Genomic DNA, 26,256 nt, shown 5'->3' on the forward strand with positions numbered 1-26,256 from the left:
TGTAGCACAGAGAAAGTGCTTTACTTCAGTGTTACTCATCGTAATATGAATGCTATAAATGAGTGTAGCACAAAGAGAAAGTGCTTTACTTCAGTGTTACTCATTGTAATATGAATGCTATAAACAAGTGTACCACATAGAGAAAGTGTTTTACCTCAGGTTACTCATTGTACAGTAATATGAATGCTATAAATGAGTGTAGCATATAGAGAAAGAGATCTACCCTTTAGCCAAAGAGAACTAACAGTACCATAAGTACATGTATAGTAAAGTTACATACCAATGCTTTGCTGACATTCCCACCAGTAGCCAATGATTTAAAATAACTAGTACCATAGACCAACTCTACATCCACAAGGTCAATAACCTCCAGCTCCTCTTCTGTTCTTACATCAATCACATGTAACCTTTCTGTGGTATCCACGGTAACAAGAGTTCTTGAATTGAACCACTGCATAAACAATGATGCAATTTTTTATTAGTGTATAATAACATTTGATTCATTTATAGGGGACAAAGATCATTCATTTCTGAATGGCTAAAGTCCAAGATTTGAACCACTACTGTGACCCAGTCGACCTAGTTGCATAAATGGGGACCTGGTAGGATAGAGATTGCTATGTGGAGGATTTAATCCTATGCCCCAATAAGGGCAGCATGAATTATACATTTCCAAGGGAGCTGAGGATGTATACTATAAAAGGCTGATGTGCCAATTACATTGCACTAAGGGTACTAATTATGCAAATTAAGCACATCGTCGCAAACCACAGCCTTTTTTACGGCACCATCTAAAACACACCGTCAATCTTGTTATTTCGCAGTGTCGCAGAAGAAATAACAGCTCAGGTTTGCGAGAATGTTCACACACAGAGTAAAAAACACTACCATATATAAAAATACTTACATATAATAATGAATATGCACAAGGCTTCCCTGCATGAGTACACATCCCCCTAGATGTTACTCTTTCTTTGACTAAACAATATGTATTAATTTTCTAAATTTAAATTATAGAAATCATTCAATAATAATAATGTTGGGTTCTTATATAGCGCTTTCCCACTCCGTGCTCAAAGCGCTTTACAATTAATACCCCTGGCTTGGATCAGAACGGCACAACGGCCCTTTAGTCTTCCTCAACTCCCCGGGGAGCATACAATCCAATGACACCACTTTTAAATTTAAACTATGAACATTGCAAATTTCAGTCAAGTAAGTGTACATACCAAAGTACAAACATAGAGGGCACTGCTTTCACTAGCCACTTTAAAAACAATGTCTACTATGGAGATTACTTAGCAGAGAAAGGTGAAGTCAATGCCAATGTACTTACTGCTATGTTCAGAAGCATGTATGGTAATTCGATTTTCTGTAGAGGAGCAAATTTGATATTGGCAACATCCTGACACATAACCTGGAAGAAATCAAAGTACAAATGTACAGTGTAACTAAACAGGACATTGGTCTGTAGGCATGGCAATAAACTTGATATTGGCAACATCCTGATACATAACCTACAAGAGATCAAAGTAAAAATGTAGTGTAACTAAACAGGACATGGGTCTGTAGGCATGACAATAAACTTGATATTGGCAACATTTTGACACATAATCTAGAAGAGACAAAAGTAAAGTGTAACTAAACAGGACATGAGTTTGTAAGATTGACACTAAACTTGATATTGACAACATCTGAGACATTACTTCCAAACCAGCAAGACTATAGACATTCAACTAGGCAGTACAATGTTTTTTACATCTGCTTTTTACAACTGTCATTGCAGAAAGTTACTTGTCTGTGCAATTTGCCTTAATATTTATATATTTCACATCATCATAAAACCACTAGCCTCTTTGTGGCAGCACTTACATTTGTAACAGACACCCTTTGCAGTGGCTGTATTTCATTGCTTCAGCTAGAAAAATTTACCCTGACTTGTGAGAATTGTATACCAACGTCAAGAAAAACCATTGCGATAATTACATGTCTGGCTCTTTTTCCATGAGTTGTTAGCAATTTTCAGAGTTTTGAGGAATTTCCAGATGTATATACTAAGCGGAAGGAACACCTGGATCTTTCAGGCTAATGCGCTTACCTGATAGAAATGCATGATGTTTCCTCTAGCAAATGCCAGGACTGGATCAATAACTCTAGCAGAGTCTGAGACTTGAATGATGACAAACTGCCATGTCAATAACGGCAATGATGTAGGATCACCCTGAAAATTGAGAATTTCATGAAAATATTGATCAAATGTCTGTCTTTATACTGATTATAATATTTATGATTGATTTGAAAGCATGGATTTGAAATAAACTACGAGTCTAGTGACTTATAGTGACAAAGGCCCCTTAGGTCACTCATATTTTCCTTGGCTGAACAAAGACAAATTTGGGGGAATAATATCTAATTGAATATATATTATATGCTTCTAATCAGTATACATATATGCAATATTTGGTGAAATAAGTCTGTAGACTGTGTAAACTAAAGGACTCACCTTCAGAGGTTTGGTAAATAATACTTGTAATTTGGGTTTGATGGTAACAATCAACACCTGTAAAGTTACACAGAAGGAAAATATTATAATTACATGTTGTAAAGTTCAACAGGTTCAACCGACCCATATTTAGATTAATTCAATTTTTTTTCATTTTTGGGAGTAATGGTCATACACCCTAATGTGACCACAAACGTCAGTAAAATGGCAGCGGGTTTAGGGTGCGCATTTTTCAAAATTATTTACAGATATTTCTTGCTATTTTCTGAACAAATCAGAAGGCCATGAAAATTCTGATAGTCCAAAGGGGAACTTGAAATATTTCACTCTAGATTTTATTTGTGGTGGGCTAGGTTGCCCATTAAACACTTTCCATGACATAATCATTGTGCTAGGGAACAACCTCTATTATGCCTTGGTGGGGCTACTCATAGACCCTACACGAAAGGGTCTATGGGCTAATCAATGGACCACAAATGTTGAAAACGTACATGATGTACTCACAGCTTACAGATTATTGTGTAGACATACAGTTATAAATATCCTAAAGCAACTCACGCAAAGTTCAGTTTGAGCACTGTTGACATAAGAAGAGATTTGTTTGGCCATACAGGGGAAATTACTGATATGCGCATGTTATCATAAGGTTGTTAAATTGCCTGGGTATATATGAGTTGGTTTAATTCTGAAATAAAACAGGTGGGGTTTGAATTATACCATTCTTTTAGTGGGGTGGTTTACTAATAACTTTTTTTGGCCTAAATGGTAGTTTGTGGATAGATAGTTAACATACAAATCCAACTATATGATTATTGCTCACTGCCATGGAAGTACATGTAGGGATACATATTGTACTAGGGGGTCTTGCCATGGAGTGCTGCTGTGGTAAGTAGTGATAAACCTTATACTAGGGGGTCTTACCTTGGAAAGTGTTGCCATGGCGAGTAGTGACACATCTTGTAGTGGATGGTCTTTGACTGAATTGTTCATATGCAATGGTTCAATAGTACATACTTCACCACGACTGCAAACACAAGTAATATTAGCAATAATTATTTGCCATGGTGGCACTCTACTTCCTGTCTGTGTGTACCTTGGGGGTTTACATGGTATTAAGGTTATTCGGTTAATCACAGAGTACTGCTGCTTTCCTCGATGTCTGAACAATACGAAAAACATCCCTGATGTACACTTAACTTCTACAGAATACCAAGGGTCAAAGCTCTTAAGAAACGGTACTATGAGGTGATGATACCCCCAATTTGAGCGAGGGCACTGTATTCTCAATTTCCTGTTTGCAGTCTGGAATGGCCTACTCTAAAGCTCATCATCCCTATCACCACATTTCCATCAGAAATGACTTACCTTCCGGAAAACAAACATCTGGATTCACAAGATCTCATTCCCATTACTCTCCTAAAATAACAAAACATAGACTCAATTGTTTTAGAAACCTGATAACAAATATAGAGAAATCATGTCAAATTCAGAGTATATTCAACAATAATCATTATAAAGAATCTCAGTAAAGTGTGTGGAATCTCAAGGTCAATTTTACCAACTTGCTGTTCAAAATTACACGTTTTCGCTGAAGACATAACCCACAATGTTTCAATGTACTAATTAGTATTCTGCATCTGAACTACAAATATGGCCACCATTTGGTCATTATCACAGAGGTGGCAAAACAAAGTGATGCGCGTAGACATTTGTGCCAGGTTTGGTTGAAATCAGCTCATGCACTACAGAGATACACCATATATGAAAGCACGCAGGGACACAATCTCTTCACATTTGCCCACTGACAGCTAAAAACCTAGAGTGTACAATATGTTGTGTTGCTCCACCCTAACCAGTGAGGACACCCCATCATGGCATACCTTACTAAAAACCATATACAGCAGAGGGGGAAATCTGCTCCACTGTCTATGATAAACACAGTGATACCTATGTGTCAGATTTTGTAATTGATTTTATGAATTACAAGTAATAATGAGTTAGTTGCACTTACTTAAAACTAAGTTCAAAGACAGAGCCTCCACTATCACTGCAAATAGCAAGGGTTGGATCATCTGTAAACTGTGAAAAAAAATCAATGATCAATTCTACAGTCAAGGTATAAAACTGTATTTCAGTAGTAACCAAGTACACATAATGGCTGGAATCTTCGTCTAGTTTCATATCTCAGCAGGCTTTTTCAAGAAAGAACTTGTAACTGTATTTCAAAAACTGCAATCCAAACACTGTATTTTGTATGGTGTAAATCAAACTGTATTCTGCATCACACTGTATTTCACTGTAATTCACACTATTTAACTCTATTTCACACTTTATTTTGCACACTGTAATTCACACTGTAAATCAGACTGTATTTCACACTTTATTTCACACTGTATTTTGCACTGTAATTCATACGCTGTATTTCACACAAAGTATTTCACACACTGTACATCGCCCACTAGAAGTTGTGCGCTTAATATACACTATATTTTAGGGGTCTGTCTGATTGGCTACAATCCATAATTTTCAAAGTTTGTTTCATAATGGAGTTTATAGTAATGGACAGTTCACTTTTTTAAATTCACTGCATTTAAATCTAGAAAAAATTATCCATTTCTTAAAAGTAAATCCAAATTGATTATTTTTGCATTGTTACATGATTATAATTTTTGAAAATTTACCTTAATATGCAAAACAGCAGAACCAGGTGGATGTGCATCTGTTATTGTACGTAGTAATTTACCAGATGATAAATCCCACATGGTCATCTATAACACAACCAATGTATTAAACATAAGAATGTAAACTGAAAAGAATAGAAGCTGAAAATACTTAGAATTTTAATACACATACAAGAATATCCTCCAAAATGCAAATCAAATCAAATCAAAGCATTTGTACTTGTTGCAAAGAGTGTTTGCCTGGCAAAGTAATGACTAAGTGCAGTTGCCTAATGACTAAGTGCAGTAGCCTAATGACTGAGTGTGGTGACCTAATGACTAAGTGCAGTTGCCTAATGACTAAGTGCAGTAGCCTAATGACTGAGTGTGGTGACCTAATGACTAAGTGCAGTTGCCTAATGACTAAGTGCAGTAGCCTAATGACTGAGTGTGGTGACCTAATGACTAAGTGCAGTTGCCTAATGACTGAGTGCATTGAACTAATGACTGAGTGAAGTGGCCTAATGACTGAGTGTGGTGACCTAATGACTGAGTGACGTGGCCTAATGACTGAGTGCAGTAGACTAACTACTGCTGAGTGCACTGGCCTAATGACTGAGTGAAGTGGCCTAATGACTGAGTGAAGTGGCCTAATGACTGAGTGACGTGGCCTGATGACTGAGTGTAGTGAACTGACCGAGTGCAGTAGACTAATAACTGAGTGCAGTAGCCTAATGACTGAGTGTGGTGACCTAATGACTAAGTGCAGTTGCCTAATGACTGAGTGCATTGAACTAATGACTGAGTGAAGTGGCCTAATGACTGAGTGTGGTGACCTAATGACTGAGTGACGTGGCCTAATGACTGAGTGCAGTAGACTAACTACTGCTGAGTGCACTGGCCTAATGACTGAGTGAAGTGGCCTAATGACTGAGTGAAGTGGCCTAATGACTGAGTGACGTGGCCTGATGACTGAGTGTAGTGAACTGACCGAGTGCAGTAGACTAATAACTGAGTGCAGTAGCCTAATGACTGAGTGTGGTGATCTAATGACTAAGTGCAGTGGCCTAATGACTGAGTGTGGTGACCTAATGACTGAGTGAAGTGGCCTAATGACTGAGTGTGGTGATCTAATGACTAAGTGCAGTAGCCTAATGACTGAGTGTGGTGATCTAATGACTAAGTGCAGTGGCCTAATGACTGAGTGTGGTGATCTAATGACTAAGTGCAGTGGCCTAATGACTGAGTGTGGTGACCTAATGACTAAGTGCAGTGGCCTAATGATTGAGTGCAATGGCCTAATGACAAAGTGTGATGAACTGACTGAAATCAGTGGCCTAATGACTGAGTGCAGTGGCCTAATGACTGAGTGAAGTGGCCTAATGATTGAGTTTGGTGACTAAGTGAATGAGAGCTGTAGCCTAATGACTGAATATATCCTGGTAGTGGCCATTTTATTTTGTACGTAGGTTTGTTGGTGATTCCATGGTTGTGAACATAAGTAGCACTGTCTACACAGACTGTGAGCAAACATTTTTGAGAGCTCAATTGAAACCATGTCACTGAATAGATTTACCTGTCCCTTAGCAAACCCTGCCAGTAATCTAGAACAATCGTTATTGATACATAATGCAGACACTGCTCCATACTGGGCACCAACAGCTGTACTCCCTAAACACCATTTGAGAGCTTGCTTTGGATCTGAAACAAAGTACAGATATACAACCACCCTTTATTCATTTACACATGTATTAAAGGGGCACAAGCTGAGTTTATAAGATTTTGGGTGAGATTTATACTGCGTGTTTAAAAATCACTCATAATATTCTACTTACTGAAGTAGAACTCCGATAATACCACTGTCATAAGGAAAAGTTGTACTCATACTCCATAACATAATCAACAGTGTTTTCTGATATATCAATATTAGGATGCAGTTGAATGATGGCAGCCAACAGAATAAACACCTAATCTTACCAAATACAAGTATCAAGCCATGAGAAGTACCAATAGATATCAGAGCCGACACTGCCATTGCTGTAGGTTTACCAGCATCTACTCTATCCTGCAAACAGAAGACATCACATTTTGTGACACAAGTAAAACGGTCCAAATCTTACCTCCTTGTATTGTAAATTAACTCTACAATTATAATAAGTTTGTATTTCCAACAGACCATATACAAATATGCTATATGCTAAATACATAGTCGTGTTGTCATTAAATTCTTTCACTTCTTACGAAGCAAAGCTAAAATCAAGGTAATGTGTTCACAAAGAAACATTTCCAATGACTATAGCTTAACGTGTACATGTAATGTTTGATAGTAACAAACCCTTTTCACATCCCTTGATGAGTTTATTAGAAAGCAGATGTGTAAGTATCTTAAGAGAAATGCTTTCCATCATTTTTCTAGCTTCTCTAAATAATGTCTCTCATATATTCATCTATGTAAACCTTGGATGGATGGATGGAAAGACAAATAGACAGACACTGAGAGAGACATTGAGACATTGAGACATTGAGACATTGAGAGAGACAGACAGACAGACAGACAGACAGACAGACAGACACACACACACACAGACACACAGACAGACACAGACAGACAGACAGACAGACAGACAGACAGACAGACAGACAGACAGACAGACAGACAGACAGACAGACAGACAGACAGACAGACAGACAGACAGACATAGCTACACAAAAACAAAATTACTCACTGCAGCTGATACAAGCTGGGAAGATATTCCCTTCAACATAACATGTCTAATAATAGATCCATGGGCTGCATACATTACACTACTCTTCTTTCTCCTGAATAATAACAATATTATCAGTATAATAATAACAGTATAACAATGGACAACTGTAGCATGAAATAGGGCTAAATTGGTGTTGCAATATGGTTAATAGAAGAGTGAAAATGAAGTTCAGCAATTACATTGACGTACGACTCCTGGCTCCCTTAACTGAATGAATTCGTTTATTGAGCATGTGTGATGTTGTACGATCGTCCCTTACTGCATGCTTTTTTGAGGTGATATTTTACTTAGAATAACTTACTGTTTTTGAGGTGATGTTTTATCCATACTTGTAGTACTAGAGATACTAACAGAATCATGTGAAGACTCAGTGGTTTCTGATGAAAACAAACCAAGTTCACTTTCATCCAACTCAAATACATCATCAGGCTGTAAAAAAAGAAATTTATTATAACCTACGTACACTAGTACCATTACAAAGAGCTCTGGAAATATGCACTCCAACAACTCCGACACATCTCCATCTCACTCCTCTATGGTTCCTCCCATAAGGAAATCGCAAGGCAGCACAGAAATTTCCTGCACATGGTGTTCAGGTAAAACATAAAACACACACATACACAAGCATGTACACATCACATGCACACACATATATGCATGCACTTACGTATGCATACTCATCACTTTAAAGGTCAGGGTTTCAAATTCAGTCCTAGGGCTTGGCATTAGTGTAATACAATTTGGTATCATCAGTGGAGCCATAAGAATTACTTGGGAACATTTTGTTCCTGACAAACATTTTCAATAGCTCTGCCAGAGAACTTTTTCATCATCCTAAATCGAAACTGAGCCTTTAAATTAGCTAACACTTTCTCTAGATTTACTTCATACCATGGTTCACATGTATATGTAAAACATAAAACAAAAATACTGCTGACACTTTACCTCATTTAAAATAGACTCCAAAGTAGGTACATCATCCACATCAGGTATGTCTAAATCACTGTCATCAAACTGTGTAAGTTAGGAAAGAAAAAACAATAGAAAGATCACTCATTTACATGCTTTTAAGCCGTGTACTACACAAACAAAATGCTATCTATGTGAAGACATGTTACAATGTGAGACCATATAGAATACAAGGTAGTCCTCCTTGCAGCGTGAGTAAGTCGGGATGCAATTCTGACATTGTCCCTCTGAGGGACATAGCCAGTATCACCGTCTGCAAGCAGCACTAAATACAAGAAGACAACATACCATAATTATGATAAGATATAGCATTATTACAACTGTTTAGAAAATTGACAATTCTATTTGGGTATATAAGTGTAATAAAGATACAAAAGAACACTACAACGAACAAAATAGGCTACTGTTATAAGTATATATGTAAAACATATTTCTTGATTAAATATTTTTACATGAGTTTAGACACATACAGAGAGCAATTATAATCTCTTTTTGTTTTGATTCCATATAATTTAAACTGCTATTTCTTTTCTATTCTATTGAATTCTGAATTGATATCAAATTCATTGTATATACCAATTCTTTCCGTGTCATTTTCGTTCATTGTAAAATGTGTTACTATGGAAGTATAACCCACTTCCAAGGTGTTACAGATAGCTGACACAACTACAACATACACCACTATTGTATCGATTGTCTGAGACTGATACAAAACATACAAATAACACTTTCTACATCATTGTTGTTGTTATCGATAGCAAAGCTGGATCTCAGCAATGCACTAGATAATTCATCCATTTATTTACGACTACCACTCTCATTTCATATCTTTATGCACTCTCCTTGACTTGTGAATGTTGGACCAGTAAAAAGATACCCCTGTAATTCGTTCCCTCCCCTACACCGCTACCGAAGGTGTGATTTAATTCAATATAAGACAATACATATAGTATATACATACATGTACCTCGTCCGGTCTAGCGTCTGCTAGCTGCAATATTCTAGCGTTTGCTCAAATTGTTGTGATTTTGAGGGTTTTTCTTCTGTTTGTGTTCTTTTTTCGTTCCAATGTTTAACTGGAAGCAAACAAAACATCGGAACGAAAAAAAAGCACAAAAACAGAAGAAAAACCCTCAAAATCACAACAAACGCTACAATATTATTGCAGCTAAATTTCCTGCAGACTACACCTTCCTCATTGGAGCACGCCCCCTGTCGTCGTTGAAAATATTTATGTTTTCAAGCCGTATACTACATGTTATCTGGGTGTCGTATCTTACGGATAAAACAATGTTGCATTAATACTCACCCCTATCAGTGAAGAATTCATGTCGACGGAATCGTTTCCAGTAAAACTCGCAGTAGCTGCGAGCGCAGACTCCAAGCCTTCCGCCATCTTGACAATGCTTCAACATTAGACTTAGAGGGCGTGCTATTAATGAAAGATCCGAGCACTGAGATGCACTGAGGATTGCGTGTGACCTTCGTCGACCTTTTAGCCCATAGTTGATCCATAAAACTCATCGCTTCGAGTTGACATAATCGACTTTTTCAAAACTTTAAACTTTTAGAAATTAGTCTTCTACAATATTTAAAACTGTAGCACACATATGACTGCCTGGCTTGACTAGTGATATAATGTGTTCATCTACACCAGGCCTATTTTTTTTAGATGTGTTCAATCCCAGATGTCGAAAATGTGTTTTATTTTGATGAATTTTGCCAAATAATTAGATAGACAAATTCAATTGTTCTTGGTGAAAAAAAACCACATTGTTATCGGGTTTGTTGTTGGGGTGGCACCGTAGGTTGGGTGGATTATTCCTAGCCCTTGTCCAGAACATTGAGTAAGTTTTTGTCATTGTTCACCTTACTATACTCACAGACGGTATAGTTGAGTAGAAGTTCAATAGATATTAAGTAAATGTTTTTCGCCAAATCAATCGAACAGCATACTAAGTCTTGTCGAGACTGATAGCCAACGTCCACGCACACAACTGCACAGTACACGGGTTTTTTCTTTTCTCCTGGCAATTTACATGTATTGTATTGTATTGTATTGTATTGTATTGTATTGTATTGTATTGTATTGTATTGTATTGTATTGTATTGTATTGTATTGTATTGTATTGTATTGTATTGTATTGTATTGTATTGTATTGTATTGTATTGTATTGTATTGTATTGTATTGTATTGTATTGTATTGTATTGTATTGTATTGTATTGTATTGTATTGTATTAAAAAACCTCTTGCTTTTAGAAAGCTGTTTAAATTTACATTTTAATGTCTAGATTCTATTATCAATGAATGACGTCACCACATCTTCAATATGACTGGATAATTACAAGTAAAGGATGAGTCGCACGGTTGTCTATAATAATTAACTTAAGATGAGATTGCCCGCTGAATTCTAAACCACTTTTAGAGGAGTCGTGAGAAATCGTAAACACCAAGGCCGTATGGGCTCATTGATCTAGTCTGTGACAAGGCGGGGAGGTTATTTTTGACACTAATCACAGGATCAACGCCCCGGCTCAACGCCTAGTCCTGTCAGTCAACCGATTAGAGCCATGGTTAAAACTGCTTGTCTAGTAGCTCAATTTTAGTATTTTTAGGTAATTATGACGTAATTGCTGAAATGATTATTCAAATGATGGTAATTGATAATAGTTTATCACAAGAAATTCGAAATATGTCATTAAAGGGGAACACCACTCCAGGAAATAATATAAGGTATTTTCGTAAACTTCGGGTTCTGGAAAGTCATTCCATGATTTCACATCACATAAATCATAGACCGTGTAGGGTCTATTGTTGAATGCAAGACCCATGAAGTAACACGATACTACTCAACGAAAAATACGGGTGACAATTCAATGAGGTTAATTTGTGGTTTACAATCGAAACGAAATGTATGTGATGTGAAAATGAAATGACTTTCCAGAATCCAAAGTTTACGAAAATACCTTAGTCACGGTTCCCCTTTTCAGATATAGAGTCTATTTTTAACTGAAATATGAACGGAACGGTTGTTTTTTTACGTCATCACATCACATTACACCATTACGTCACCTGACAGCTAACTACTTGTAATTAGGGTGATCATCAGACCACGTGACTATGATAGTACCATAGTAATTTCATCTCAAGCAGAACGGATAGACATCAATGACACAAATGGAATGAATTATGAATGTCAATAATTTGTCATTATTATATGAAAAATGATATTACTTTTGATGGAAATTACCTCGCTATCGCGAATTATAGTTGATAAATTCCTTTTAGATGTCTGTCATTTGTTTATCATTATAATGACAGGTGACAACTATTCAATCTGATTGAATTTTTTGAAATCTTAAGTTTATTGTCGTTTGTTCTTTTGTACTCACTCGATATCTACTGTAATTGGACGCTCGCAAAAGAACAGCGGCAATAAACTGTATTTAAGAGCTAATCGCGCCGAGTACACTACGTCGGATTTTAATTAGATTGAACATTTAACATCTACTTGTTTGTGCAAGCTAGATTGACATTTGACATCTCTCTCTCTCTCTCTCTCTCTCTCTCTCTCTCTCTCTCTCTCTCTCTCTCTCTCTCTCTCTCTCTCTCTCTCTCTCTCTCTCTCTCTCTCTCTCTCTCTCTCTCTCTCTCTCTCTCTCTCTCTCTCTCTCTCTCTCTCTCTCTCTCTCTCTCTCTCTCTCTCTCCCCCCAATCAGGACTATGTTGTATTGGGGAGGGGGAGTACTAGTATTTACATAGGAATGTACGTTGAACGTCTGTTCTCCGCCTAACAATTCCCGACAGTTCATTATGATAAAATTCGAACTCTGGCGGTGGTAGTCTTTGGCAAGTGATTTACCCAATAGTTAATTTCTATTGTTACTCACTTGTGGCCGTGAGAAAGGATCAACGACTTGTAATTCCTGGCAAGTTAAACTGTGTTGTTTTTAAAGAAGGATTTGGACAATTTCCAGTAAAGATTACAATTTGACTTAAAAGGTAAATATCCTATACCTAAGCGGCTGCCAATAAAGATCTGATCTTATTGAAAACGACTCGAAGATTATAACATGCAAAACAAATAGTGCCACAGAATTCTCTTTCTTGAAAACCTGCATGATGCTTTTCAAGTTGGCCACGGGCAGTCTGAAGTAGTTGGGTTTTACGTCATTACAAGTGTTGTGGTATACAAAAAAGCATTGTTACAGTATGTTTGTCCATAGACCCTACACGAAATTTCGTATAGGGATTATGGTTTGTCATAGAGGAAGATTAATTGTCGAGGGCGAGGTTAACGCCCAGACATAATCTGGGGTAACAGACGGGATTAATATACTGAGGATGTCTCCTCGGGGGTGTCTGAATATGCTAACGTCAATAAAAGAAGAACGTAAACAACACGGTGTTGCTCTATCATCTCAAAATTACCGTTGTATGAGTGGGGCGCATACAAATATAGTTGGATACGTGGTAAACGAGTACTAGTAAATGGTTTCGTTCAGTTTGTCTTTCTGCTGAACTATACCTACTACTATTGGTACAACATACAATGCAAACAAGTGTCTATAAACCATACGGTTCATCGTTATGTAAGGTTATGTTGACGCCTTTCACCAAATAGAAGCGGGGACAAGGTGAGAGTCAGGTTAGTCAATTCTCACGCATTTCTCCCGTACCCTATATAGCTGCATGTTTAATGCAGGTGGTGATTTTGACTGGAAATTAACGCTGATCATAGACAATAATTATACCGTACCCTGGTCCATTCACTATACGTAGTGTACATAGTCTGCATAGTGTATTATTCGCATTGTTTCGTTAATTTGTATTGACTTATTGCTCGTGTGAACGCCCTCCTGGGAGTAATACATCTATTGTGTAGCAAAGGCGGTGACAACCGTGACAGTGAGTGAGAGCTCAGACACTTTATAGTGGTCTGAGGTGAGAGTAACACTATCTGTTGGTCAGTGTGGGGGACCGCGTTACTTATAAGCGGTTACTGGTGTCGGGACACATCCGATGTGTAGTAAACTCCCCACGTTATTTTAGTTCATTGTACAGTCCATTATAGATGACTTGACCAAGCAGAAGTCGATCTGGTATCATAAGTTCCATTCTTACAGGTTACCCGCCATACTTGAATTGACACAATGGTGGCAAGACGAAGACTTGGTTTCATTAATATGGTCATTCTGTCGACGTCGATGTCTCTTGTTTTGATCGCACTATGGGCACAACTTCCACATCATGTCACTGATTTACCACAGTCTAACAAATACGTAGAAACACGGTGAGTTAACAATTTCAATTTTATTGTATGTCTTTTCAATTATGACTCACTTCGCTATCACTAAAATTTAGTGGTTGAAAATAGACATCCGAAACGAAATTCCATGTAGGGCCAATGTTGAAACGATATCGTAAAATTTATACACCTGTGATTGATTTGAATATTGGTTTTATGTATTAAAATAGTCTGGAACATGAAAATGTGAAGATTTCACAGGGCTATTAAGAACTTGAATCAACAGGTGGTTGCGCGCCTATAATGAGTAAAGACAGTGCGCTTGGACTTTACAATATCCGTTTGGGTTTGAAAAGTCTTGACCTGTTACAAGTGCCACGTACGTAGTGGATCAAATATGTAAACTGCCAACGGTGTACAATATTTAGAAAACCCATGTCAAAACGTAAGCATGTGGCAACAAGATAATTTGGCAAAATGTATAGACGGAAGAAAAGAGGCCACTGAGGCTGTTATATAACTCCGTCATTATTAGTTATACCACTTAGTAGACGACTCAGATATGTTAATACAAAGAATGGGAACTTCATGAATAATGTATACATGTGTGAAGGAGAAATCAACAAATCGAGTCATACTCATAGCGTTATAGCAATCATGCACGATATCAAGTCACAGCCTTACAGACAGACAGACAAACAAACAAACAGACAGACAGACAGACAGACAGACAGACATACATACATACATACATACATACATACATACATACATACATACATACATACATACATACATACATACATACATACATACATACATACACATGATACAGACAGACAGACAGACAGACAGACAGACAGACAGACAGACAGACAGACAGAAAGAAAGACAGACAGACAGACAGACACGTGTAGAAAGTCAATACATTCATACATTTATTTCATAAATATACCAAATATTACTTTAATCTTTCATTGAAAAAAAAATTACCTTTCTTATTTAGAAATATTGATTTGCGGGGAACCAGCGCTGTTGACGAATTACAGAGACCGGTCAGGGATAGGAACCAACACACAATGGGGATGCCATTGAATGGTACGAACCTCCACAGTTTACAGAAGCAAGACCTCTCGATTACTCATGGACTTACAGAGCATGCGCACCTAAAAGTAGACGATATTCAAACTATCAATGTACAAAAAGCAATGAAATTATCAGACGTAAATAGGTTAGACACGAACCTAAAGGAGACCGTACAACAATCGGCAGAACTAGCTCTGAATATTAAGGAACAAAACCGGGTGGATATACAACACAATATACCACCACCGATAAATGTACAACATGAATTGGCGAATCCACAGGTGAATATACAGAATTATAATAGCATGCTACCACCGGGCAATATACAACATAATGGCAAACCAGCACCTATGAATATACAGAATAATGGTTTAGCACCACAAGGTAATATACAACATAATGGGATACCACCACCGGCCAATATACAAAATAATGCGTTGCTACAACCGGTCAATACACAACATAATGGGATACCACCACCGGCCAATATAGAACATCTTGGGAAACCGCCACTGGTCAATGTACAACATGATGGGATGCCAGCACAAGTCAATATACGACAGGAAAGAATATTACTACCGGGGAATATACAATTGATGCGAATGCCAACACTGGATAATGTACAGCAAGCTTTGCCACTACAGGGAAATATAAAACATAATATACCACCACCCGGGAATACACAACAGGCACTACCGGGGAACATACAACATGAAATACCACTGCCGGGGAATAAGCTTACGCAACATGCACTGCCAGGGAATGTACAACATAATATACCATCGCCTGTTAATATACAACACAATATACCACCAGCGGGGAATATTCAACAAGCGCTGCCGGGGAATACACATGATATACCACCAGCGGGGAATATACAACATGAAATACCACCAGCGGGGAATATACAACATGAAATACCACTGCCAGGGAATATAGATGATGCGGCATTACAATTGTGGGGAATACAGCAAGCGCCGATACCGGTGAATACCGATATTGGTTTGATGCAACCAGTTGGCGATCAGACAAGGGCTATATCACAAATTAAGACACAGGAAGCACTTTTACAATTGGCCAATCAACAGAAGTCGTTAAATCCATTGAGAAGTGCACACAACGACGCAACAGGTCTGACAAATGAACAACAAATTAAACTTACACAAAACAAAGTGTTAGTGCCGGGCATGGGAAAAGAAGCAAGGCTTCCGATTCAGCCACAGGCGCTATCATTTGATACAACGAATTCCCGGGTAAATTTATCACCAATTCAACCTGATACAATGCAAAACGGAGAACTTGGCATAGGTGAACGATTTCCATGGATTGTGAGAAAAAATTACTTACCTAATTTTTTCACAAAACGAAGTGTTGTCAACGGTGAAAGAATACCGTCCGACTCCACATACTCCAAAGTCAATACTAGTGTTGTTTTTGTGCACAACCAGAAATCTGGAGGAAGTACGTTAAAAATGTGTATGGAATCGATTGTTGACGAGTATCACTTTGGTAAAATGGCGGTGGTATGTGACATCAATTCAGGTTTCTATTATTCAGGCATTGCTAGGTTTGCACCAAGTGAACTTACGAAATTCTACGCTGGAGGGCATACTTTTCAAATGTGTGATTTTGCTAGTAATCCATGCTCTTACATCATGGTGCTACGAGATCCCTACGAGAGGCTGATATCGTCTTACGAGTACTGCAAAGCACGTAATGAATTACACTGCCAGCTTTACGACGCCAATCAAGTTTCAATAAAAGAGTGGGCGTTGTTTCAGGGAAGTTTTCTTTTCAGGCAGCTCCTTTACAATTTTGAATTTTGTACTTCCAAATATGACAAACTGGTTGACGATTTACGCTTATTAAAAGGACTTCCGCAAACGCCCGAAGAAATACCATGTTGGTATAGGAACGAACTTATACTTAGTCATTTTATGAACAGAAATGATAAGATGACGGTTTTACAGTACGTGCTAAATAATCTAGAAGAATGGTTCGCAGTCGTAGGCATCAACGATGAATATGATATCTTTTTGCAACAGCTAGAGGGCGCCTTTCAGTTACCATTTGCTCGTTGTCATGGTAAGACCGTCAACTACCATGCGTACGTGGCTGAAGGAGAGTATGAGGGCAAACCACGAAGTTCCATTGTAACGTCTCTTAAACAACAGCTTGTCGACGACCAAGACGTCCGAGACATCCTCTACTACGATGTCAAAATATTTGAAAAAGTCCGTGAAATCACCCAGAAACAAAAATCTGCATCTTTTTAACAATAATCTGAGTATGTGTACAGTTGCTAAGTGTCTGTCTGTCTGTCTGTCTGTCTGTCTGTCTGTCTGTCTGTCTGTCTGTCTGTCTGTCTGTCTGTCTGTCTGTCTGTCTGTCTGTCTGTCTGTCTGTTTGTCTGTCTGCCTGCCTGTCTGTCTATCTGTCTGTCGATCTGTCTAGCCTGTCTCTCTGACTCTGACTGACTGACTGTCTGTATGTATGAATGTATGTATGTATGTATGTATGTATGTATGTATGTATGTATGTATGTAGGTAGGTATGTATGTATGTATGTATGTATGTATGTATGTATGTATGTATGTATGTATGTTGTATGTATATAAGTATGTATGTATGTATGTGTGTGTGTATGTATGTATATAAGTATGTGTGCATGTATGTATGTATGTATGTATGTTTCTCACTTTATTTCTGTGTTTGTCTGTTTAACGTTTGTCTGCCTCTTTGTCCCACTCTCTGTCTCTCGCGCTCGCTTTGTCTCCCCTTTTACATATTATTCATCAATATACTAATTTTCACTTTAAAAAATTAATTTATGCAAGAAAATATGAATAGTTCATACCATGAAATATTGATTTTCTGAATTTATGTATTCATTACATGTCAAATTACGTGCATATTATGTATGCAATTTAGAATTATTGCCAATGGCAACATTTAGTGAACACCAAATATTATGAACATTTTCATATCTCATTATGTATTCATATATCATCGGATATGTAATTTGCATATTATATATGCGAGTAATTATAATAAAGTATATTTCATTTGCATATCAATGTAAGAATTGATATGCAAATTACACCACATACTTGGTTTTGTAATAGTATTATCGGGGAGGGCCACATTTTAGAAAATGGAATAAGTCACCAAATAGATCTTTGATTCATTGTATTGCCTAACTTGGCACCCCACTACTTTAAACGGTTCCCATCGCTGCCACCATTGTACCGAAATATCAGAACATATCAGTCAAATCGCCGCTGCTGACAATCATGCAGTGAATCAATAGGATCCAGACTGAGCATGCTCAGATGCAAAGGACTATGGGGTTATCTGTGGTTATCGTAATACCTAATCTGGAGCAAACGATAAAATAAACCTCCCACAATTGTCAGGACAACTATGAATTGATCATTCGTGGTTGCAAACAATGTAACAGTAATGTTTACAATACCAATTCATTAGTATTTATGATCACATTTCCCATGATGCAACATTCAACATGGCAGGTTTGCAAGTTCCCTGTTGTTAGTTGTGATGTGAGGAGAGGAGTGGGTCTCACAGGCATGAAGGGGAACAATATGACAAGATAAGATTCTTTGTGCTATCATGTTTTTTCTTTGTTTAGTACTAGTAGTGTTCAATTGTAATATTATGTGTACAAATGTAAATAAGTATGTGTATTTGATTATTTATATGTACGCCTTGTAATTACTTACTTCCCGTATTTGACAGAACCATGGACTAGATTAGTTTCAAGTGAATTATTTCCATGGTCCTCACCAGAACATTTTCTTTTTGTATTGTTATCATCTTACGTTTCTGGTGGAAATAAATTCAAATTGAAGATATTGGGGATGTAATGTGGCGGATTGGGAATGTTGACCCCAGTCCCGACATAGTCGATCGTCGGTAGTGCACCCATCGATTCTTTAATTAGCAGTGGTTATGACCTTCAGCTCTGCCATTCAGATCAAAACGTGGGAATTAATTAATGCACTGCCTTCACACACATTCACAGTGGTCGTAGTGAGAAACTGCCTTTAAAATTATCGACCTGATATTTGTGTTCACTTTCACGTCTGACATTATCTTAACCAAGTTATATGTAAGTTTTTTTGTTTTTGTTTTTAATAACCCGGGAGGGTCTTGTTTTAGGAAAAGGAAATTGAGAGGTATATTCTATATGGGGGGTCGGTTACACTGTGACAGAGTCTGATGGGTACATCCACATATATTTTCTTAAACTATTTGCGTAATACACCGGGCTTGATTTCCTCTGCTCCCTACTGGAGGATGCCCAAAACAAACACACACACACACACACACACACACACACACACACACACAAATATACATACACAGATATGTATATGTTATTTGCCAAATACCGTTCCATATCTTGCTGCGAGAGGTAAGATGATTTTTTCTGGTATAACGGAGAGCCGGAGGCGAGCCGTTATACCAGAAAAATTACCTCGAGCAGCAAGATGTGGAACAGTATTTGGCAAATAACATACTTATACGTCACCTGCGACTATGAATTCATTTTTGAATGTCTAAAAATGCTGTTTCATGTTAAAATAAAATCACTTCCGCGTTATACTGTCGAGCGTAGTATCATGCACCTCTCTGATAACTGCAATACGGTTGTTTACATGTCAGCCTTAACTTTATCGTCCAATCAGAGTGCGCGTTTGCTCAGTAGTATGACGTAATGTTTACTATTTGCATATCACTCAGCGATATATTGAAACTTATAACCATCAGCTGAAAAATGAGTGCGTCTTTGTTTTGCGTACTGTATTCCATTAAATGTACATAAATGTTCGTGATATGTTTTGTTGTTCTCGTTAAGCAAAAATTACACCCTCTGTGGTGGTAATTTTCATATCCTTCATAAATTTAGGAGTTCATGTTTACGATCGCGTGACGACCGCGAGTTCGCCGTCACTGGACTTTCACGGTTGTGTGTGGAATTTTTGACTATTTCCCTGTGACACGAAAAGTACAGTTCAAAGACTTGTTACAATGTATACAACGGTGATATTTTGTTCGGTTGACAACAAATTTGGCATTGGAAATGCTGGTTATAGCTGTATTTTTAGTTGTCTGCTAGATTTGTTTACAAGGGGACGTGCAGTGATCACGTGATACAACAAGCAAAAATACGGCTGTTGGTGAAAAATACGCCTGTGTATCTGCAGGGCTCTCGACCAATCAGAATGCGAGATTGGTGACAGGTGACGTATAAATATATATATATATATATATATATATATATATATATATATATATATATATATATATATATATATATATATATATATATATATATACATATAACTCGGTGAGTATCAATCTGCTAAGACAGTGCTCTATACCGCAGTGGCAGAGCGCAATAGTTTTGGTAGTACTGGAACTCTTTCTTGGTTGTAACTCGGAGTTTCACGCATTGCGCGATCATCAGACATCGCGCAATGCGTGAAACTCCGAGTTACAACCAAGAAAGAGTTCCAGTACTACCAAAACTATATATATATATATATACACACACACACACACACACATATATATATATATATATATATATATATATATATATATATATATATATATATATATATATATATATATATATATATATATATATATATTCCGTATATATGTCAGTACTGTTCATGAGCCAAGGACAACGTGACCGATCTGATTTCACTCTGGTCATTTAGTGATCTCCTTCAAACCTTCAACTGTCAGCATGATTGATTGTGTCCCTATAGCATTGTACAGACGACGTTGTACATTTCACAGCATGGACGACAGATTCCCAGAGATTCCTTGAATGTGTTTACTATACATGTAATATAGTATATCAACCTATTGTCAATAACACTTCTATATGGGGGGTCCGCGGTTACACTGTGACAGGGCGATGGGTACATATTTTCTTAAAACCCTATATTATTTCTTAGTAAGTAAAGTCCGGGCTATTGTGTTGACTCTCAAAGGAAAGAAAAACAGTCTGTATTTAAACTGAATGGCAAGCATGCACAAAGAAAGGTTCCACTTCTATTATTCCATTATTCTCAGTATGTATCTACCGTTCAAATATTACTGACTAGTAGTAGTACATGTACATGGTGTACCAGTAGTGTCTCACGCCTTTCATTCAAAACTATACGCATGCGTTACCGTAATGATTGCAGTTTGTGGTCTTACTGCAAGGTCACTCCGTGTGTGCTGGTCGATTGGTAAGTATATGAAAACGTTTTATTTCAACCTGTTACACAATAGTCCCATGTATGTTTGTGGAGTAGAATGGTAAATATATTGTTGGGAAGCTTGTAAAGTGCGATGGTAAGAATGTTCTTGGTAGGCGAATTACTGGGGCTTTATTGGTGTAAAACTTGTAAAGGGTGTTACACAAGTACAAACGTGTAACCCAGTATTGCGGTTTCCACCTGGTTTCTGCACACAAAGAAAGTTCGTAAAAACATATATGAGAACGCATTGCAGTCTTTATGTCTCGACACAACACTATATATGTATGTATGTATGTATGTATGTATGTATGTATGTATGTATGTATGTATGTATGTATGTGTGTGTGTGTGTATGTACGTACGTATGTATGTATGTATGTATGTATGTATGTATGTATGTATGTATGTATGTATGTATGTATGTATGTATGTATGTATGTATGAATGTGTGCATGCATCTCTGTTTGTTTGTTTGTTTGTCTGTTTGTTTATTTGTTTTTTTGTTTGTTTGTTTGTCTGTATGGTGAAAGGAAGGATAAAGAAATAAGAGGTTGCAATACGAATGCTTTAATTCTACGCTCTCCTGAGACTGCAATGTATTGTATGCTCCGTAGAGTCTAAGAGAGTTGACGAAGTACAATAAAGATAAAGAACTATTGTGCCACCAATGATCCGTACCAGAGGTAATAATTGTGAGTGCCATGTCAGGAGAAAAGGCGTTATAAATTCGCATTATTATTATTATTATTATTATTATTATTATTATTTAAGAAACAAGTCACAATAAAGAGAACGAGAGAAAACAAATGGTATGAAACTAGAATATATAAATTTGATAATGCATGTTCAATATAATGTATGTAACCTACTATTTTAGGTCAACGAACTTTAAAGTATTACAGGCATAAATTGTAGCTAGGTCGTAGGTCATATTAGAAAAGTTATTTCCCACATTTGAAATTACTTGCCAAGGGGAAGGTTTCTAGTAAACATGAAATAGACACATGTAAACATTGAATATTTATCATGTCCACGTCGTTTTCAGCTCTTTAATTGTGATATATTGAGTGGTGTAATTACACGTCACCAACACATAAACCATGTGGTTCCTACTAGACAGTAGATACGGCTGAGATGGTTTATTTACTTAGTGTTATTTTACTTGCTTCTTGGTTTGTTTTGTAGACTCTATTTGCTTTTTTTCAAGTTTGTTTCTGGATGTGTATTTGTGTAATGCTTTATACCACGTGTTTATTTGTGTAATGCTTTCTTGGGGAGTGACCAATGTCGATCTACATATACTTTTGCACAGTTTAGTTTTGCAGAGGCAGGCAGGCAGGCAGACAGGCAGGCAGGCAGGCAGGCAGACAGGCAGACGGACGGACGGACGGACGGACGGACGGACGGACAGACAGACAGACAGACAGACAGACAGACAGACAGACAGACAGACAGACAGACAGACAGACAGACAGACAGACAGACAGAGACAGATCGACAGGCAGGCAGGCAGGCAGACAGACAGAGACAGATCGACAGGCAGGCAGGCAGGCAGGCAGGCAGACAATACTATACATAACCATGATAGCACTTTATAGACTGACGGCCGATCGTGGGTGGCGCTCCATACACGCCACACCAACTCGTAGATTGTATGGAGCGCCATCAACGATTCTATTTTACAATCTAGGAAAGCGATGAAATCAATACAGTACAATATTTCAGATAGTTTTTGTACATACTTCGTATAACTCTACGTCATATCCAGTCTGCGCATGTACGTCACAATGTACACATACTTTGGTTACAACCCATTACTAGTATGTGATTACAACAAGTGACTACGTATGGTCAACCAGTTTGTTTACAAATAACTTTCGGCACATAATATACAATGACAAACTTTTAAAATAGTTTTACTTAATTTACAGGCAAGGACTTGGTCTTTATTTTTAATTTTTTTTTTATCACTTTCAAATCAGTATGGCCACTTTAATGAATGCTTAACTGAGTGATTAGTCGTTGTTTCATTATAAACGTCTCTTCATATGGAAAAAATATTTGTTACACTGTAACTTACAGGTTGCCATAGGAACCCAGTATATGAAGGGGTTCGCTGACGCAGCGAGACACCGGTCTAGACTTCCAGCATGGTTCGCCGCTATCTCCGTACCAGATGTTCAAAGCCTTTTATATTTATAATCTTTGTAACTTCTCTTTCCTTACTGTTGCTGTATATGTTACCATGGCAACCCGATGAAACATTCAACATTTACCAGTGAGTAATGACCACACAATGTTATTGTTTTGACACTGTAGTATACATATGGTAATGTCTTCTGCTGTCTACGGTGGTTAATAATGACTTAGGATAGTGAGCTAATGTTAAGTTTGTAGAGTGAGCTAGTGATGAGTTTGTACAGTGAGCTAATGTTAAGTTTGTAGAGTGAGCTAGTGATGAGTTTGTACAGTGAGCTAGTGATGAGTTTGTACAGTGAGCTAATGTTAAGTTTGTAGAGTGAGCTAGTGATGAGTTTGTACAGTGAGCTCGTGATGAGTTTGTACAGTGAGCTAATGTTAAGTTTGTAGAGTGAGCTAGTGATGAGTTTGTACAGTGAGCTAGTGATGAGTTTGTACAGTGAGCTAATGTTAAGTTTGTAGAGTGAGCTAGTGATGAGTTTGTACAGTGAGCTAGTGATGAGTTTGTAGAGTGAGCTAATGTTAAGTTTGTACAGTGAGCTAGTGATGAGTTTGTACAGTGAGCTAGTGATGAGTTTGTACAGTGAGCTAATGTTAAGTTTGTAGAGTGAGCTAGTGATGAGTTTGTACAGTGAGCTAGTGATGAGTTTGTACAGTGAGCTAATGTTAAGTTTGTAGAGTGAGCTAGTGATGAGTTTGTACAGTGAGCTAGTGATGAGTTTGTAGAGTGAGCTAATGTTAAGTTTGTACAGTGAGCTAGTGATGAGTTTGTACAGTGAGCTAGTGATGAGTTTGTAGAGTGAGCTAATGTTAAGTTTGTACAGTGAGCTAGTGATGAATTTGTACAGTGAGCTAGTGATGAGTTTGTATAGTGAGCTAATGATGAGTTTGTACAGTGAGCAAGTGCTAACTTTATACAAAGAGCCAGTGATAACTTGGCAGAGTGACTACGGATAACTTAAAGTTTGTACAGTGAGTTAGTGATAACTTGGCTGGTACAGTGAGCTAGTGATAGTGATAACTTGGCTGGTACAGTGAGTTAGTGATAACTTGGGAGTGAGTTAGTGATAACTTGATACAATGAGTTAGTGATAATTTGGTACAGTGAGTAAGTGATAACTTGGTATAGTGAGTTAGTGATAACCTTGGAGAGTGACTATTGATAACTTGGTACAATGATTAGGTGATAATTAACTTGGAAGAGTGAGTTAGTGATAACTTGTGAGTTAGTGACAACTTGGTACAGTGAGTAAGTGATAAATAACTTGGTGCAGTGAGTTAGTGATAACTTGGGAGAGTGAGCAAGTGATAACTTTGTACAGTGATGAGTTAGTGATAACTTGGCCGGTACAGTGAGTAAGTGATAACCTGGTACAGTGAGAGTTAGTGATAACTTGGCTGGTACAGTGAGTTAGTGATAACTTAGGAGAGTGAGTTAGTGATAACTTGGTACATTGTCAAAGGAATACCAAAGTTTGAAACTACATTCTATTCTAATAAAATACTGATATGAGTAAATTGTAATTATATTTTTATTTCCTGAACAGACAAGATGTCGACCTACAGAGAGGTTTGACACAGTCACCAACAAACCGAATAGAGACACAACCGAACAGAATGGCGCCCAGGGCCCACCAAACCAAGGCGGTGTCTCACACCAAGCACTCCAACACGACCACTTTGTTGCATTATCATGAACTCGTGAGGAAATTCCCATGGATTGAACGTAGACATTTCCTTCCCAACTTTTATACCGGGGAAAGAGGCCGGAATGAAACTGACAGTTCGTATGCAGATGCCAATATTGTGTTTGTCCACAATCAGAAATCCGGGGGTACAAGCTTAAAGTTTTGTATGACAAACTTTGCATCTGCTCCACAACAACCGTTTGTCGTCTGTGATATGAACTCGGGTTACTTCTATGATTCCATACAAAAAAGTCTGAAACCAGCCTTTCAGAAACTATATGCCGGTGGTCACACATTCGGCATTTGTGATTTGTTGACGACACCTTGTGCCTACATAACTATTCTGAGACACCCCCTAGAAAGGGTGATATCGTCCTATGAATACTGCAAAGAACGAAACGACCTCCACTGCCTTCCGCTTTCTGCTACCCAACTCTCGCTCAAAGAATGGGCGTTATTTCAGGGAAGTTTCTTTTTTCGGCAACTCATGTACAATCCTAAGTTTTGTACCAAGCAATATGACGACTTTGTTGATGCTCTCCGACGGGAAAAGGGTATACCTCAAAACCCCTCGGAAATTCCTTGTTGGTATAGAAACGAATTAATTTTGAATATCATAATGACAGACAATGACAGATTTACATTTTTACAGTATATTCTTGAACACCTCGAAGACTTGTTCGCCTTCGTTGGCATTGCCACTGAATATGAAACGACGTTGCAACTGCTTGAGGGCGCTTTCCGACTACCGTTCTCCAAATGCAGTACGAAGAAATTGAATTACCATTCATACGAGGCAGAAAAAGGCGGCAAGAAAAGGGAAGATATTGTGAACGACCTGAAAGAGGA

The 26,256-nt window shown here is 37.7% G+C and overlaps 2 protein-coding genes across 4 annotated transcripts in view; one reads left to right on the top strand and one right to left on the bottom strand.

Moving 5' to 3' along the window:
• LOC144451071 (vacuolar protein sorting-associated protein 8 homolog) overlaps positions 1-10,296 on the bottom strand; it is a 53,575-nt gene extending 43,279 nt beyond the window's left edge. Inside the window, exons 1-14 of one of the 2 annotated variants that reach the window (XM_078141842.1) lie at positions 10,210-10,296; positions 8,877-8,945; positions 8,233-8,360; positions 7,890-7,983; positions 7,141-7,228; positions 6,740-6,864; positions 5,185-5,271; positions 4,515-4,582; positions 3,869-3,919; positions 3,425-3,527; positions 2,504-2,560; positions 2,099-2,221; positions 1,337-1,417; positions 281-451 (exon numbers count right to left, since the gene is read on the bottom strand). In XM_078141842.1, coding sequence (XP_077997968.1) covers positions 281-451; positions 1,337-1,417; positions 2,099-2,221; positions 2,504-2,560; positions 3,425-3,527; positions 3,869-3,919; positions 4,515-4,582; positions 5,185-5,271; positions 6,740-6,864; positions 7,141-7,228; positions 7,890-7,983; positions 8,233-8,360; positions 8,877-8,945; positions 10,210-10,296 — 1,332 coding nt within the window. The remainder of the gene's footprint in view (positions 1-280; positions 452-1,336; positions 1,418-2,098; positions 2,222-2,503; positions 2,561-3,424; positions 3,528-3,868; positions 3,920-4,514; positions 4,583-5,184; positions 5,272-6,739; positions 6,865-7,140; positions 7,229-7,889; positions 7,984-8,232; positions 8,361-8,876; positions 8,946-10,209) is intronic. The other variant, XM_078141841.1, reaches the window with a different exon arrangement.
• A 3,167-nt stretch (positions 10,297-13,463) lies between these two features.
• On the top strand, positions 13,464-17,718 carry LOC144450762 (uncharacterized). Of its 2 annotated transcripts, none has more exons than XM_078141473.1 (3): positions 13,464-13,550; positions 14,029-14,195; positions 15,157-17,718. In XM_078141473.1, the coding sequence occupies exons 2-3, from the start codon at positions 14,056-14,058 to the stop codon at positions 17,510-17,512; spliced, it is 2,496 nt and encodes an 831-aa protein (XP_077997599.1). In that variant the 5' UTR covers positions 13,464-13,550; positions 14,029-14,055; the 3' UTR covers positions 17,513-17,718. The 2 variants fall into 2 exon arrangements, with proteins under 2 accessions (XP_077997599.1, XP_077997600.1); XM_078141474.1 differs by having other exon boundaries at positions 13,494-13,539.
• The last annotated feature ends 8,538 nt before the right edge of the window (positions 17,719-26,256 follow it).

The sequence above is a fragment of the Glandiceps talaboti genome, chromosome 20, assembly GCF_964340395.1.
Source record: "Glandiceps talaboti chromosome 20, keGlaTala1.1, whole genome shotgun sequence".
In the NCBI taxonomy this organism is placed as follows: Eukaryota; Metazoa; Hemichordata; class Enteropneusta; family Spengelidae; genus Glandiceps; species Glandiceps talaboti.